At 37.8% G+C, this 14,869-nt stretch overlaps 1 protein-coding gene across 3 annotated transcripts in view; it reads right to left on the bottom strand.

The window, feature by feature from the left end:
• Positions 1–2,286: 2,286 nt before the first annotated feature.
• LOC125242518 (protein decapentaplegic-like) overlaps positions 2,287–14,869 on the bottom strand; it is a 32,584-nt gene continuing 20,001 nt past the window's right edge. The window contains exons 1-2 of one of the 3 annotated variants that reach the window (XM_048151267.1): positions 7,057–7,259; positions 2,287–3,584 (exon numbers count right to left, since the gene is read on the bottom strand). In XM_048151267.1, coding sequence (XP_048007224.1) covers positions 2,443–3,567 — 1,125 coding nt within the window. In that variant the 5' untranslated portion in view covers positions 3,568–3,584; positions 7,057–7,259 and the 3' untranslated portion in view covers positions 2,287–2,442. Of the gene's footprint in view, positions 3,585–5,035; positions 5,287–7,056; positions 7,260–14,869 lie in introns of those variants that run through there. The other 2 variants (XM_048151282.1, XM_048151274.1) reach the window with 2 other exon arrangements.

Raw genomic sequence — 14,869 nt, forward strand, 5'->3', positions numbered from 1 at the left:
TGTGCCGTCAAACACTTGACAATGACTTTAATGTGATGATTAAGGTCTTCTCACACTAATTAATCCATTTATTATGTATGGAAAGGGAAAACTATTTTTTTTTCAATTTAACAAAAAGCGATATACAGGATGGTTCCTGATGATGAACCTAACTGTGTGTCGAATTTAACGGAAAACAAAAAAACACACTGTTTAATAATGCAAACATTGTAAAACATGGAAAAAATGGACCAGTTACATTTGTCCCCAAGTCGGAGATTTGCCCCGCTGCTGCTACCTTGTTTATATTTAGGTACTTTAAGCGTGCTCTTGTTTCACCTACTTAGGTACATATGTACGCTTATACCTGCGACTTCTTCGCGTAAAATTGTGAAGTAGGTGCTGTAGATGTATCGGTTGCCTTGACACTTCATTATTACTTACAATAATCCACTTTTTATGTATACAGGGTGTAACAAAAATGGTGGTGATCCGTTTAAGGGCGTATTCAGTATCGTATTCTCATCAGGAAAAAGTAGGATAAAAATTTTTTTTCGCAAAAAATTTTTTTATCTTTGTATGGAGATTCGACCGATTCGCGCGGCCCGGCTCATACAAAAGTGAAAATTTTTTTAGCGAAAAAAAAATTTTCTTCTACTTTTTCCTGATAAGAATACGATACTGAGTACGCCCTTAAACGGATCACCACCATTTTTGTTACACTCTGTATAAAGCCTGACCAGAAATATACGACTATTGTCAGGAGGGCGCTGTTATTTTTTTTATTTTTTTTTATTTTATTTTATTGATAATGGGAAACAAACAGCGAAAATAACACATATAAAAGAAATACAATTTAGATATACATAGGCCAAAAACAGTTTCCACTACTGAATTTAAACAATTATGGTTGCTCAGGAAAGACATGACTTGTTCTACAATTATAATCAAACGAAATATACATATGTAATGTTAAACATAACTGATTTTAGATTAAAAATGCATATTAATAAATGCCACATGCCTTACTCTAACTTATCAAACTAAGTATCTACTTAATAAACAAAATGTCTAGAATTAATACATTTAATTTTGAATTTCGGATTGGATACCTACTCCAATGTTCATATGGGATCAATTACTAGTGTATATTATTTTGATGTATGCCGTCACAGCAACATGGCGCGTCGCGTAGTCATATATTTCTGGTCTGGCTTTAACTATGTTATGTGATTATGTAGTCAAATATAACACGGGTCATCATCATCATCATTACTGACAAGTCGATGCGATGATCTATGGCTACGGTTAGGTACATACCATTGGCTATGGTTCAACAGGATTTGGTTACGGTTGGATTGGATTTTTCGCTTTTTCTATTTAATTAATGAAATTATACAAAGATATGGAGCATCAAAGTTCCGGAGTGGGGGCTTGTGACGTCACTTCTAAGTAAAAATGTTACCTAGGCGTGACGTCACGCGTAACTTCAACGCACTGTATCGTCGTCATTTTTCGTTTACGAGAAAAAATAAAAAATACGAGTCTAAAATTCTTTGATAATCTAACTGACGGACTAATTAGTTTTTTTAGTAGTCTCGCCTATTAACACAGAGACACACCTTAGTTCACTTTTTGTCTTGATTTAGGTTGAATTTGGCCTGGAGTTTATTGCAGGTCCGAAATAGAGCAGATGGTTTTACATCATTAACATCTTAGTACAGCAATTAAAATTGTAGATTGCAGAAAATTTAATATAATAATTAGCTTGAACGCCGACTTGTGATGACTGTAGCACAAATTTAAGAAGCGTAGACAAAACTCGCATATCGCCAACAATGGCTTGACCAAAACCGACCAAACTCAACGAACCCATTTGCGATGACCTTGTAGTGACGTGACATCGCGTGACCTCAACTTTGTGCTCTCGATTATTATGACTAGGTACTAAATCCAAAATATTACTTTACTATCGTTAAAAAATCTTGAAGATATTTCATATTATTTTTGGAACAAAAATACGCACCTTACACAATGTCACATCATAATGTGAGATTTATCGTTTTAAGGTTACCTACAATTTGTGAGATTTTGGCGTTTTTAAGGATATATATATTACATATGAACTTGTCACCGTTTTCTCTGAACCTTTTTCCGGGTTCCGGTATTAAAATGTGACGTAATAATTTGTAACTTTACTTATTTGAGTACATAAATAGACGATTTCAGTGCAGTGCATGATGCAATTATCAAATTAGTTATCTACCACCTATATCTAGATGCAAAGGTTTATAATTAAATGCAGTGTTGTATAAAATTAATGTTTTATTACATCTTCATTTCAATAAAATAATAATTACACGTATATATACACAGATAGATATGTACAAATCGAGGCCACTACTACTATATGTACACTGGGTCCACGAGTATCACTAGGTCCGCACGGGGCCGGCGCCTTCGTCATCGGCAACCGCAACCCATCACCATCATGTCCTGATAATTTTTGAGCACCACATTGTTCTGTTCGTCCAAATATAACATGGAGATGGACGAGAGCTGCGTCGGTACACAGCACGCCTTCGGCACGGCGGCCGGATTCACTGAGTTCACTAGAGTCTGCACGATCGCGTGGTTCGTGCCGTTCAAGTGGTCCGCCAGCGGGAACGGGCAGTCGCCCTGGCAATAATACGCGTCGTAGCCGTGCGGCGCGACGATCCAATTACTCCACCCGACGTCGGCGAAGTCCACGAACAGCGGCCTTCGCTGGCAAATTTCACGCGCCTCTTTACGGCGGTGATGCGCTCTGTGGCCGCGTCTCGCGGCGCCTCGCTTGTTGCGCGTGAGTATCGTCTCCCCTCGCTCGCGTGCCGCCCGGGCACGCTCATCTTCTGTGTACAATAGCAACAGCGGCTGCAACCCGTGCCACTGCTCGATGCTTTCATCGGCTCGTCGCCGCACTCGCACGTGCGGCTGTCGCGCATCCGTGCCATTCTCGTTCTGCTCGATTACACGCACTAACAGTCCATGATTCTCTGTCGGTTCGGTGAGCCACCGGCGCGCAGCGCCGACGGCATCGGCCCGTACGACTTCGGCGCCGGGCCGCAGCGGCACAGAGTCGAGAAGCCGCAAGATGGGTTCCGTGCGGCCGCGACGCCCGGGCTTGACTACGTCGTAGAGTAGCAAGCGTTGAGCGGTAATCGCACCGTCGGCGCGATGAAATGTGAGATCGGCACCGCGCGCCACTTCGTCCGCGGGCACACCGGTCACGTTGAAGTACAGGCGAAAGCGATGCTCGTGCGGGAACCGCTCGTCGAGCCGCGTAGGCGTATGATGGAAGGAGCGGGCGGTATTGGCAGCGGTCGCGGGCAGCGCGCCGCGCTCGTCGTAGAGCACGCGCAACGCCTTGGGCACGGGCGGCGCGGGCGCCGGCGGCGTGGGCTTGCGCGGCAGCCCCAGCAGCGCCAGCAGCTGGCGCTCGGCGGCGGCGCGCGTGGCGTCGTCCAGCGCGGCGCGCGGTGAGCCCGTCTCGGCGGCGCACAGCGCGACCAGTGCGCACACCACAGCGCATGCGCACGCCCCACGCATAATTCTCCTCGACCCACCTGGAAAGATTGAAACGTGTGTTTAGTAAGCATACAATTTGTTATAAGAAAGAAATATAAATGAAACTTGATAAAAATTTTTTCCTCCCATCCAAAAGGTTCCTTCCCATCGTAGTTGTCATAATATTGTAACTAACTAACACTATTGCATGGTTTTGTATATCAAAATTAAAGGTTTGTACATACTTTGGGAGTACGATTTTAATATTCCATTTTTTAATCTTTCAAGTGTAGATTCTGGCTATTTTATTTATGTAGGTTATTAATGATAATGTTCTTAAATGGTAAAATAAGTATTGTTGAGTCAAATTGTCACGCATCTAGGGGTTGGGTACTTATAAACCAATAGGGTGTATTTGTATACCCTACTGGTGTATACCATACCTACTCGCAATTTAAATTGCACACTAAACGCGCCTCTTACTAATTGTAACCTTTTGTTATGGCTGTGGTGAAGGACTTACTCCTCCAATTAATCGATTAGGGGCGACTTCGTCATCGTATCTCAAGGCCTACACGGTTCAGCAGGTAATCAAACAAATACTTAGTACTTAAATAGACCATTACTACTGATTTACTTCCTAATTAACACCGTCAATTAAATAATCATTTTCGGCAATATGTATGCAGCCCTCTGATACCAAATTTTAATATACCTACAAGTTTGCAAATTATTGACAGATCAAGGCAATTGTAAATATTATAGTAATTATTGATTACCGAAAAAATTTGTGGTTAATGGTTAAATACTTGCTCAAAGTATCAGAAGTATCAAGTAGCTACGTCCATACCCTTTCGCAAAATGTATTGATGTCGGTTATTAACTTCGTTAGGCTAATTGCTTACAGCAGTCTATTATTGTTGCGGCCTATTAATTAATACTTCGGCTTCCGAGTGTTGTTCATTACCAGAAGTCCCTAAGCCGTATATACCTCTAACCGAACTGGCTAGTTACTCAATTATAATTGTTACTGGTTTGTGATAAGGTCGTTTTAAACGATCGTCGTTAGAATATGTGATGCACTTGCAACAAAGGGCCAGTGTGACCGACCGGTAGTCCGCTTATCTGCACATTTCTAACGAATGCTCACCAATTGCACAGTATTTAAGTCATTTGTAGTTATTCGTACGGTCAATGCACTAATGTTTGTGTAGGTAAAGCACAGACTAGGTAATATTACATCTAGAATTAAAGGTAACAAATCTTACATTACAATCAACCAAACCGCTAACAAAAGATTCAGTTTAATCTTTCTATTTGATTAGATACTTCTTAAAATGAATAAAGAAAATTGTTTATGTCGTACCAATGATTTTAATAAAATAATATAATTTTAACCAAGCAGCTAGTAAGTACATAATTGATAATGCACTGTAGCATTGCAACGTGTAAATATAGAAAAACTGGTATATTAAATAAATCCAAAATATTTATCATCCGAATACAATACCTGAATACAGTTTGATTCTTCAAAAACACTGAAATCCAGTAAATGTTGTTTATTAAACTTCACTGAACGATTCGGTAATTGTTGCAACTTTTTAAAGTTTTTCCACTATCTGTACGAAAGCATCACTTGAATCTAAACTCAACAACTTTTAAAATAAATATTTAAAATTAAGTAAAAATCTAAAAATACTTATTAATGTTATCAGTAGTATTGTTAATAACTAGAAAGTGACTAGAAAAGACAGAGTGTCTGTGGTTAGGTCCGTCCTAGTTCACGGCATCCCCAAAACTAATCGCGCGCCAGCCTGGCTACTGCATATATACTTATGTAATGACTTGTATATACCAGCGTTATATACATGATCTTATTTGCACTTTATAATAAATAAGGTCATATTAATACTCCTTCAATTATTTCAATTCTTCAGTAGTAGTATTCAGTAGAACGATTTTTATGCAGATTCATATACCTACCTAAAAAATCTTATCAAGTGAAGTTATCTCTAGCAGGTAGTTTAGTGTCAATAGGTTCATATATAGCCCTTGTTATGTCACATCATGGCAATAGTGGAGTTAGAACTGTTACAAGTTATTTTCAGTTATAAGTACTTATATTTTCTAGTCGCTGAGGAAATTGCTAAAAGGTCAGGGCTAGTCAAATTGTTTATTAACCTGAAACTTCCTGAATGACCCATATTTATAATACTAGAACACTATTTTAACAAAAGGAGCTATTTTCTAAACTTGTATTAGTGTAGTAAATTGTAGTAAATTTTCCTAATTTTTATACTAATATACCGAAACACCTGCGGATTTTTGACAGCAGTACTTAAGCTTAATTTACAGTTATAATTTAACTAAAATCAATATGTATTTTTTTGAATATTTTTGGGTTATTTAATGTATGTATATTATTAATAACACAGGGAAGAAGATAATGCTTGAATGAGGACAAATGTAATATATTTATGGGTTGCATTCATACACATATAGTAGTAATAGTAGGTACAGAATTAAATTATATTGTATTGATTGCAGGTAGACAGTGTAGATACCTGAAAGCCACAGCGCGTTAACAGACATTTTGAGTAGGAACAATCTTATACTGTCTGTGACAAACAAACTTACGGCATGTCTGATTGTAAGCTGTCACCGTAGCTTGTGGACGCCTGTCATCAACACATGCACACTCGTTGAGCTCTCATTAGTATAGTTTGAGTAAATTATCTTTTTATTTTGTAATTACATATTTCCTACACGAAATATGTAACTTTTGTTTGACCCGTTACAAAGGAGGTTACCTACATAAATATATAAAGCGGTACTAATACAGGTACATGACCTAATACGCTATTTAGGTAGGTAATTTATGCTAACGTAATAATCAACTGAGCATAATACTAGTAAGGTTCACATAATACCCGGGGTCCGCACCGTAATAAGCCTACAAAATAAGGCCCTGAAAATGGCTTAAGTAAAAGACATCAACGCGGCCGCGAGCTCGCTTCTCGCGTTTCTTCTTTCCAATTTTTACGGCTCTCGTAAAACCAATACATGTTTAGTGTTCATAAAAGTCTTCAAACTACTTTACTGATACCTTTGTCAAGCTTATTATTTTATCATTATAGCTTTTTTATATAAAGAGACGGTATGTATTTTAACGGAAATTGATCATATTTTCCGGGTCGATTGAGCGGTATTTAGGGAAAGTGCTAGTAGCGAAAGTAATGAATTCCGTAAATTGAACAGTTAGCGGGTTGTAAGCTATAACGGAAACTTTTGTAAACATTAACGTATTTATATGATACCTACTTACTTAGGCGCAAGGAAAATTTAGCGAACGGTCGCCAGAATGAAGGTATGTCGGTCTACGCTAAAACGTTATCCAATAACAAGCGAGAACAGGTTGTTGCCGAATGCCTATTTATTTTGTTGCTATAATATTTTGATCGCTCGCGCAGGCGGCCGGGTCACGGAGTACGTATTTCGAAAATAATGCGGTCAGACCGCTCTCTCACTCACCCGAAAATTTAACTCATCCAACGTCTCTGGGGATAAATCCGGAAAGTCACACACAGTGGGGACGGGCTTCACGAGCGTGGCACAGGACAGTAGGGCGGTTTATTGGCATCACTGATCGGTCGCGCGCGGTCGCGGCGCGGAGGCGGCTGCGCGGCATGGCGTGTGCGCGGCGCGGGGCTCGCGGGCGTTGTGACGGCTCCAGACGCGCCGGCGTCGCGCGGCCCCGCCCCGCCCCCACCCCGCACCGCCACTCCCACGCACCCTCTGATCCCTCCCGCTCCTGTCAACAACGCGACACCCCGACCCCCGACCCGACACCCGACCCGCTGCCCGCGCGTCCACTCTTCCACACGGGAACGTGATTTGCCGTAAAGCAACCAATTTCGTATCAGCAAGCCGACTGGTCTGGTAGTGACTCTGCCTGCGAAGCCGATATAGTTCTGGGTTTGAATCCCGGTAAAAGCACTTATTCCTGTGACTATCACAAATTGTTCCTGAGCTCAGTCATGGTCGTTCAGTCTGTGGATATACCTAAGTATGTATCATATGTATGTATATCAAGGACGATGTAATACGGGACAAACAAGCAAGCCCATACAAAAAGCGTACCCCAGAAATGTATGGGCTTTTTAGGCTTAAAACTAGATGGCGCTGTTTCGCAGCCTGGAAGTGACCAAAATCATATTTTTCACAAATACTTTTGCGTTAATTCATTTTTTATAAGAACGAATGACATCCTTCTTTATTTTAAGACGATACGGTTACGGTAGGGGTCAATTCTCCATATAAACGCTCTCGACTATTTCCTCCCTGGTTTTTGAAGATAGAGCAATGATTTTTTCAACACAGATTGTTTTTTTTGATATTCTGCTTTTTAAAGACTCTAGAGCCAATCAAAAATTTCCAAAAACGGCCATTTTCATTGTGGCGCAAAAAAAGGTGTGATGTTCAAGATTGGTAACAATTAACCAAAAAAGCTAAACGGTCCGACATAGATTATTTCATTGTTATTCAGATTCTCAAATTTCGTTCCGATTGATTAAGTTTTGAAGTAGGAAAGAGTCGAGAGCGGAACCTCGATTTTAAAGATTTTTTTGAAATATCTTTGACTGAATTGTTCTTAATGGACAATTTTTTTTTCGATAAATCTAGTTAATAACACTTGTATATTTAACTAAAATTCCCAAGTTGAAAGGGAGGCTCCTTTCCATTTTAGCATTTTCGCTACCGTATCCTCTTAAAGTTATCAAGCCGATAAAGTACGTTTGTCCTTTTCTATCACACCAATAATGTAAAATACCCCATAATGGACGGTGATGCCATTATGGACAAAAAACACACCATTAAAAATAAGTATCTAAAATTAGTTTCTAAAAACTGACGGCAATGTACCATAAACTAGAGTCATAGAGCTGTTTAATTTTAAAGTTTTATTTAATTCGGTTATTTCTGAAGGATTTGGCGGCAAGATAAAAGATAATATCAAGACGAATTCATAGTTAAATGTTGCTAAGACAGTTGAGTTCATGTGTAAAATAATAAAATAATAATACTCGGTCTAAACTTGAATGAGTTTTACTTACTGCATTAACCATGAGATAAGCTATAAAACATACTAGTTTGTTACTCCAAAGATATAAAGAAAAAGTGTTATTTTGCGACTGTCCATTACTGGAACCGGAAAACTGCGTACCTCCTATAACAATATACGAAAGACAAGGAACAATATACGAAACCAAAATTTACAAGAAACAATGCTATGTTAAAATAACCCAAACTAATTTTATTTGGGGTATATAAAATTGACTCATTGAGTATCAGTTGGCTTTAAAAGTAAAATTTTAAACTTATTTCACTGTCCATAATGGGGGACCATTACTGGAGAACTGCCGTCCATTATTGGAGAAAAAAACACCTAGTTTTAATTTGTTAACTATGAAAAAATCAATAGGAGCATCTATTCTGCAATACGCTTGAAATGTAAAAGGAGGTTAAGACATTCAAGTTTTAACACGGTATAATTTTTACATGTATCAGTGAAATAGCAAAAATAGGCAAAATTTTATCTTAAACTGTCCATGATTGGGTCCGTTACCTTACGTCGGAAAGAAACAAACGAACTTTATGAGCTTGATAACTTTAGAGTATGTTTATGAATAAGGGGGTAAATGTATAAATCATCCTTGATGTATATTATCTATAATTAGATCTGAACTTATATTGTCGCCTAGTACCCATAGTACGAGACGAGCTTCAGTTAGTAAGTATGTAAGGTGTCCCCCAATATTCATTTATTTAATGAATAGGTATCATATTGCACATATAAATAGGAGCATAAGGTACCCTTATCATCTGTGCTACATACGGTCAGATCGTAAATCATCGGGCGTACAGGTTGACTTTGAACTGCAGTATCTTATATTATTTACGTATACTCAATTAATATTATAAATACAATTTGTTAACTACATTGTAATGCACCTCTAAATATTATGTGCATAAAAATATCGTGGATCACACACTACCTAGTACCTACCTACCAATAATTATGAAATGTCAATCTGCGGTCTTTTTTTTTGGAATACATAAATATTTAAAATTTATTAATTTACATAGGCACATTATGGATCCGATTTTGAAAAGTTAAGGTTTAAGCCAAGAGCTTGAGCATTTTTCATCAGACGTACCTAGGTACCGTTATCGAGCTCCAAGCAAAAAAAAAAAAAACAATTTTTGGGTTGGAGAAAATTCAGTTCACATACATTTAGATCTGTTATACAACGATATTAAATTAACACATTTTCGAAATTGATATAGGTATTCGCTTCATATTTCATTCTTCAAAAAAATCTAATTTGATTGGCCTATATTAATACCGTAAAATGGGGCTACTTTGCACCAAAATTTTCTTCAAACTTTTTAAGTTCATTGATTTTTGAGAAAATGTAATATGCAGAACTATATTTATTCATATATTTTTATACAAAAGACCTCCCCGAAATTCAACTGCCAATTTTTAAAATTGTGGTATGATATTAATATCAGCCCTATACCAAAAAACTGGCCAAGTACGAGTCGGACTCGCTCACCAAGACTCAATTTCCCACATAACAAGTAATATTTTAATATATAATTTTATTGTTCGACAACGTTCAAAGAAAATCAAGACTATTCGACTTCAATAGTTCACGACATGTCGCAAGGACGCTCCTGAACCGACAACCTCATTAGTCATTATATCAGGAAAAACGCGATGTAGGAAATGAGCGTTCAACGAACAGCGACATCTATCGGCAAATTAAGTAAACTAATGTGCGCGCGCTAGTATGGAAGATTTTATTACGGGATAATTTTTTTATTGCGTGAACCGATTTTAACCATTTTTCCTCTATTTGAAAACAGTTAATTTCATTGTTATTCTGTTAAAAAATACAGGTACAATAAACACCCGCAAGGGTTGAAATTGAAAACGTAAATCTGAAAGGTTTTAAATTTTTTTTTTAATGATACGTGTATGATTTTATTTTTTCTGTAATATTCATTATAAAATCCATGTTTGGTAAAATTTTTATAAATTTTTGTTGGTATACTTCAATAAACATTTTTTCCACAACCAAAGTTTGAGATCTTTCTAACGATACCCCACTTGACCTAGTAACTTGAAATTCACAGTTTGCCCCCCTTTCATTTTGGTCATTTTCTGTAATTAATATTAATAAAAAAAAACTGAATTGAATTTATAAAAAATAATGTACTTGTACCTAGTTTAAAGCTTCAAAATCAGTTCTACCCCCTGCTCAATCGAATAACGGGATCCGGTAAATCATTAAACTTAAGAAGCTGTAACATATTCAAGCTTCAATGGCTTTAAGATATATCAGTTTATAGTGTTTCTACTTGTGTGCTCTTGTGTGCTAGGTTGGCATATACAGATATTTTACTATACCTTAAAGTCATATTTAGAATTTTGTCATAACCTTCTCGCAGTATGTGGTGTAATAAAATCGTCGTGATTGTAACATCACAGTATAATAAAGAGTACTAGTAACGTGGCGGGACTCTAACATTGAGGGATTCCGTATAGGTAACTGTCTGCGCCCGTTGATGTGTTCGGCTAGAAGTAGATCCCACAGGAAGCTCTCGGCGTGGGCCGGCAGACGAACACCGGACAACGCAAATGCGGTATGTACTGCAGTCATTCACCTTGATTTGTAGGGTATTAACTACATATAACTTTAACTACATACAAGTGCCCGAAGATGAGAGAAACTGAGAAATAAACACAATACAACTCCTCTTTCCGTCTCCTTTGCTAAAGTTATAAAGTTTGTTTGACGTGTATAATTAAATCTTAAATCTATCCGCTATTTTGAACCTGTAAAGTACACATAAGTAGTTCGCGAGTTAACAATTCAAATGTAGGTACTACTTCCCTAAACGTACATAATATCTCCTTCATTCACATATATGTATGTAGAAACAAAAAAAATAGAAACTAATAATTAATAAGCATAAAACTTAGCTATCTAAGTATACTTTCTTAATAAGCCACCCTATGGCCCTACTAATTTCTAAACTTTTGGGTGTTATTCGTTATTTCCGATTACTCATCACCGCACCGTTAAGATAAGATAACAAGCAGCTATCGCAATAATTTCGAGCACAAATGGGAAGTTTCTTTTAATGCTTTCGTCGTTACTTTTTTCCACGTTTTTGAGATAAAACACACACACCTTCACTTGTTTTTATTCTTGTTTCCTCCGGCGTACGCACCTGACACCAAAGTTTTAACAATAAAGAGTTATTCAAAGTAAATATTGCTGAGATAAATGTTACGCAGCGCGCGCCTGCGCGATGACTTGCCGTGAACAATGAATTTCAAGTTTCGATCAGGTGCAAGGATTTTATTTTCATTTAAGATAAAACATGCACATCTGCACTTGCACTGTTTAGTTTCAACGGATCCAGCTGACCTTTAGTTCTAAACAAAATTGTAATACTTTCGTTTAAGTAGGTACTTTACAAAAAAAGGTTACTTAACTATTCAAATGTATTTTTATACAAACAATCCCAATATACAGTTAATCAGGACTAATCAGGAGTTAAGTTAGAATTGGCTCTCAAAATAGGTTTTGATACGTTTATTCGTTCGAACTGGGTTAAAACTCCCAAGAAGCAAAATTAATCCATTATTTTGTGGTTTCATTGACTCCATGCAGTCACATGATAGAACAAGAAACCGACCAAGAGCATGTCGGATCATGCTCATTATACGTAGTGTCGTTACTCGTCAGTCAAAAATGCTTTTTTTTTTGTAAAAACATAAAACGATCTGACCGATCAGCGGGCCGATTTTTAAATTCAACCTCTCAATTTCGCGTTTTTAGGGTTCCGTAGTCAGCTAGTTTCGCCATGTCTGTCCGTCCGTCCGTCCGTCCGTCCGCGGATAATCTCAGAGACTGTTAGCACTAGAAAGCTGAAATTTGGCACCAATATGTATATCAATCACGCCGACAAATTGGTAAAATAAAAAGTGACAAAAATGTTTTATTAGGATATCCCGCCCCCTACACGTAAAGTGGGGGGTGATTTTTTTTCACTTCAACCCTAACGTGTGATAGGTATATTGTTGGATAGGTATTTAAAAATGAATAGGGGTTTACGAAAATCATTTTTTGATATTGTTAATATTTTCGGAATTAATCGCCTCAAAAGTTAAAAAAAAAAAGTGTTGAAAAAGTTAGAGGGGGACTTTTGAACCATAAGTTTGAAAAATAAAAAAAAAAATCACAAAAGTAGAACTTTATAAAAAATTTCTAGGAAAATTATTTTTAACTTGATAGGTTGAACAGTTTTTGACAAAAATATGGGAAATTACGGAACCCTACACTGAACGTGGCCCGACACGCTCTTGGCAGTTTATTTTTTGTTCTATGACCATTTTGATTCTACATATATGAAAATATAATGGTAAACGATTAATTAATTAGTCATTACTTTATTACCAAGACATTGCATTATGCTGTTTTCCACGGACTTTCAAGTGATGAAATCGAGCATTCGGGATTCAAAAATCATCTCCCAGATTCGATATAGTTTTCTTTTGTCGGGCCGTAAAGGCCAGTCAAATTATGTTTTTTCGAAGAATTAATTCCCAGCAATCTGCAAATCGTCTTAAAGTTTCGTGATATGGTTTGAAATCGTTTATCCGAGTTTGCTCCATCCTAGAAAATATTTAATTGCTCTTTTTAAGGGCCTTATCACTTGCGATTTGCGGGCGATTTGAAAGCGAAACGAACGCGCAGCGAGTTCGCCGCGAGTGCGCAGCGAGTTCGCCGCGAGTACGCAGCGAGTTCGCCGCGAGTGCGCAGCGAGTTCGCCGCGTCTAGAGTCGAGACCTCATGCTGTATTCATCAGCAAAATTAATTTCTATCCACTTTAGTTTAAGTCGATATTTGTAGTAGTTTATTATCTACGAATGTGGACAGATGGACAACCAACAATAATGGCACCGTCGGAAGATTCAAATACTGTTGCAATGGATATCGCGACGAACACGCTGCGCACTCGCGGCGAACTCGCTGCGCGTTCGCTTCGCTTTCAAATCGCCTGCAAATCGCAAGTGTGATAAGGCCCTAACCGTCGCCTCATATCTCTCAAGAAGGACGGTTATCAACTCGTCTGTATGTTTTTTTTTTTTTAATGTTTGTTCCTCGATATCTCCGTCGTTACTGGACCGATTTTGAAATTGAAATTTTCGAATCTGAAAGGCATACATATGGTGATTTTTGTGTTTTTAAAGGAACAGCATGCATTTAGGTACGGAACAGTGACATTTGGTGCAGTGGAACTGCTGATGATGGCCAGAACGGAACTCTTCAAATCTGAACGGCACGCTTATAGTGACTTTGTTATTTTTATAACAACAGCATGCACTTTCGTCCAGAACAGTGACATTTGGTGCAGTGGAATTGCTGATGATGGTCAGAACCGAACTCCTCAAATCTGAACGGCACGCTTATAGTGACTTTGGTATTTTTATAAGAACAGCATGCACTTACGTCCAGAACAGTGACATTTGGTGCAGTGGAACTGCTGATGATGGCCAGAACCAAACTCCTTAAATCTGAACGGCACGCTTATAGTGACTTTGCCATTTTTATAAGAACAGCATGCGCTTACGTCTAGAACAGTGACATTTGGTACAGTGGAACTGCTGATGATGGTCAGAACCGAACTCCTCAAATCTGAACGGCACGTTTATAGTGACTTTGGTATTTTTATAAGAACAGCATGCACTTACGTCCAGAACAGTGACATTTGGTGCAGTGGAACTGCTGATGATAGTCAGAACCGTACTCCTCAAATCTGAACGGCACACTCATAGTGACTTTGGTATTTTTGTAAGAAAAGCATGCATTTAAGTTCAGAACAGTGGCATTTATTTAGTTATGTTTGTTAAGCATATTGAGTTTTCAAGTCAAAGTTTGTCTAGCTTCGATTTCTTATAATATAATCGGATTCATGAGGAATTGAGGAAACTCCTCAAACCTTAACGTTATACGTATATTCATTCGTGTTGCCATCTAATAATTAAAGCATTAAAAGCAGTTTTAAAAAATACTTACACATTTCTACATAATCCAACATTCGCAAGTAGCTTTCACCAGAACCCGAAAGGCGACGGTTTTTTTTTCTTAAAAATTATTAAGTTTTTGGTTTGTATCTCGAAAACGGTACGCCCGACTTAAAATTTGCTTAATTGATGATAAAAATTGCCTTCTCTGGATCGAAAGAGTACCTAAATATGTAA

Source organism: Leguminivora glycinivorella, chromosome 1, assembly GCF_023078275.1.
Source record: "Leguminivora glycinivorella isolate SPB_JAAS2020 chromosome 1, LegGlyc_1.1, whole genome shotgun sequence".
Taxonomy (NCBI): Eukaryota; Metazoa; Arthropoda; class Insecta; order Lepidoptera; family Tortricidae; genus Leguminivora; species Leguminivora glycinivorella.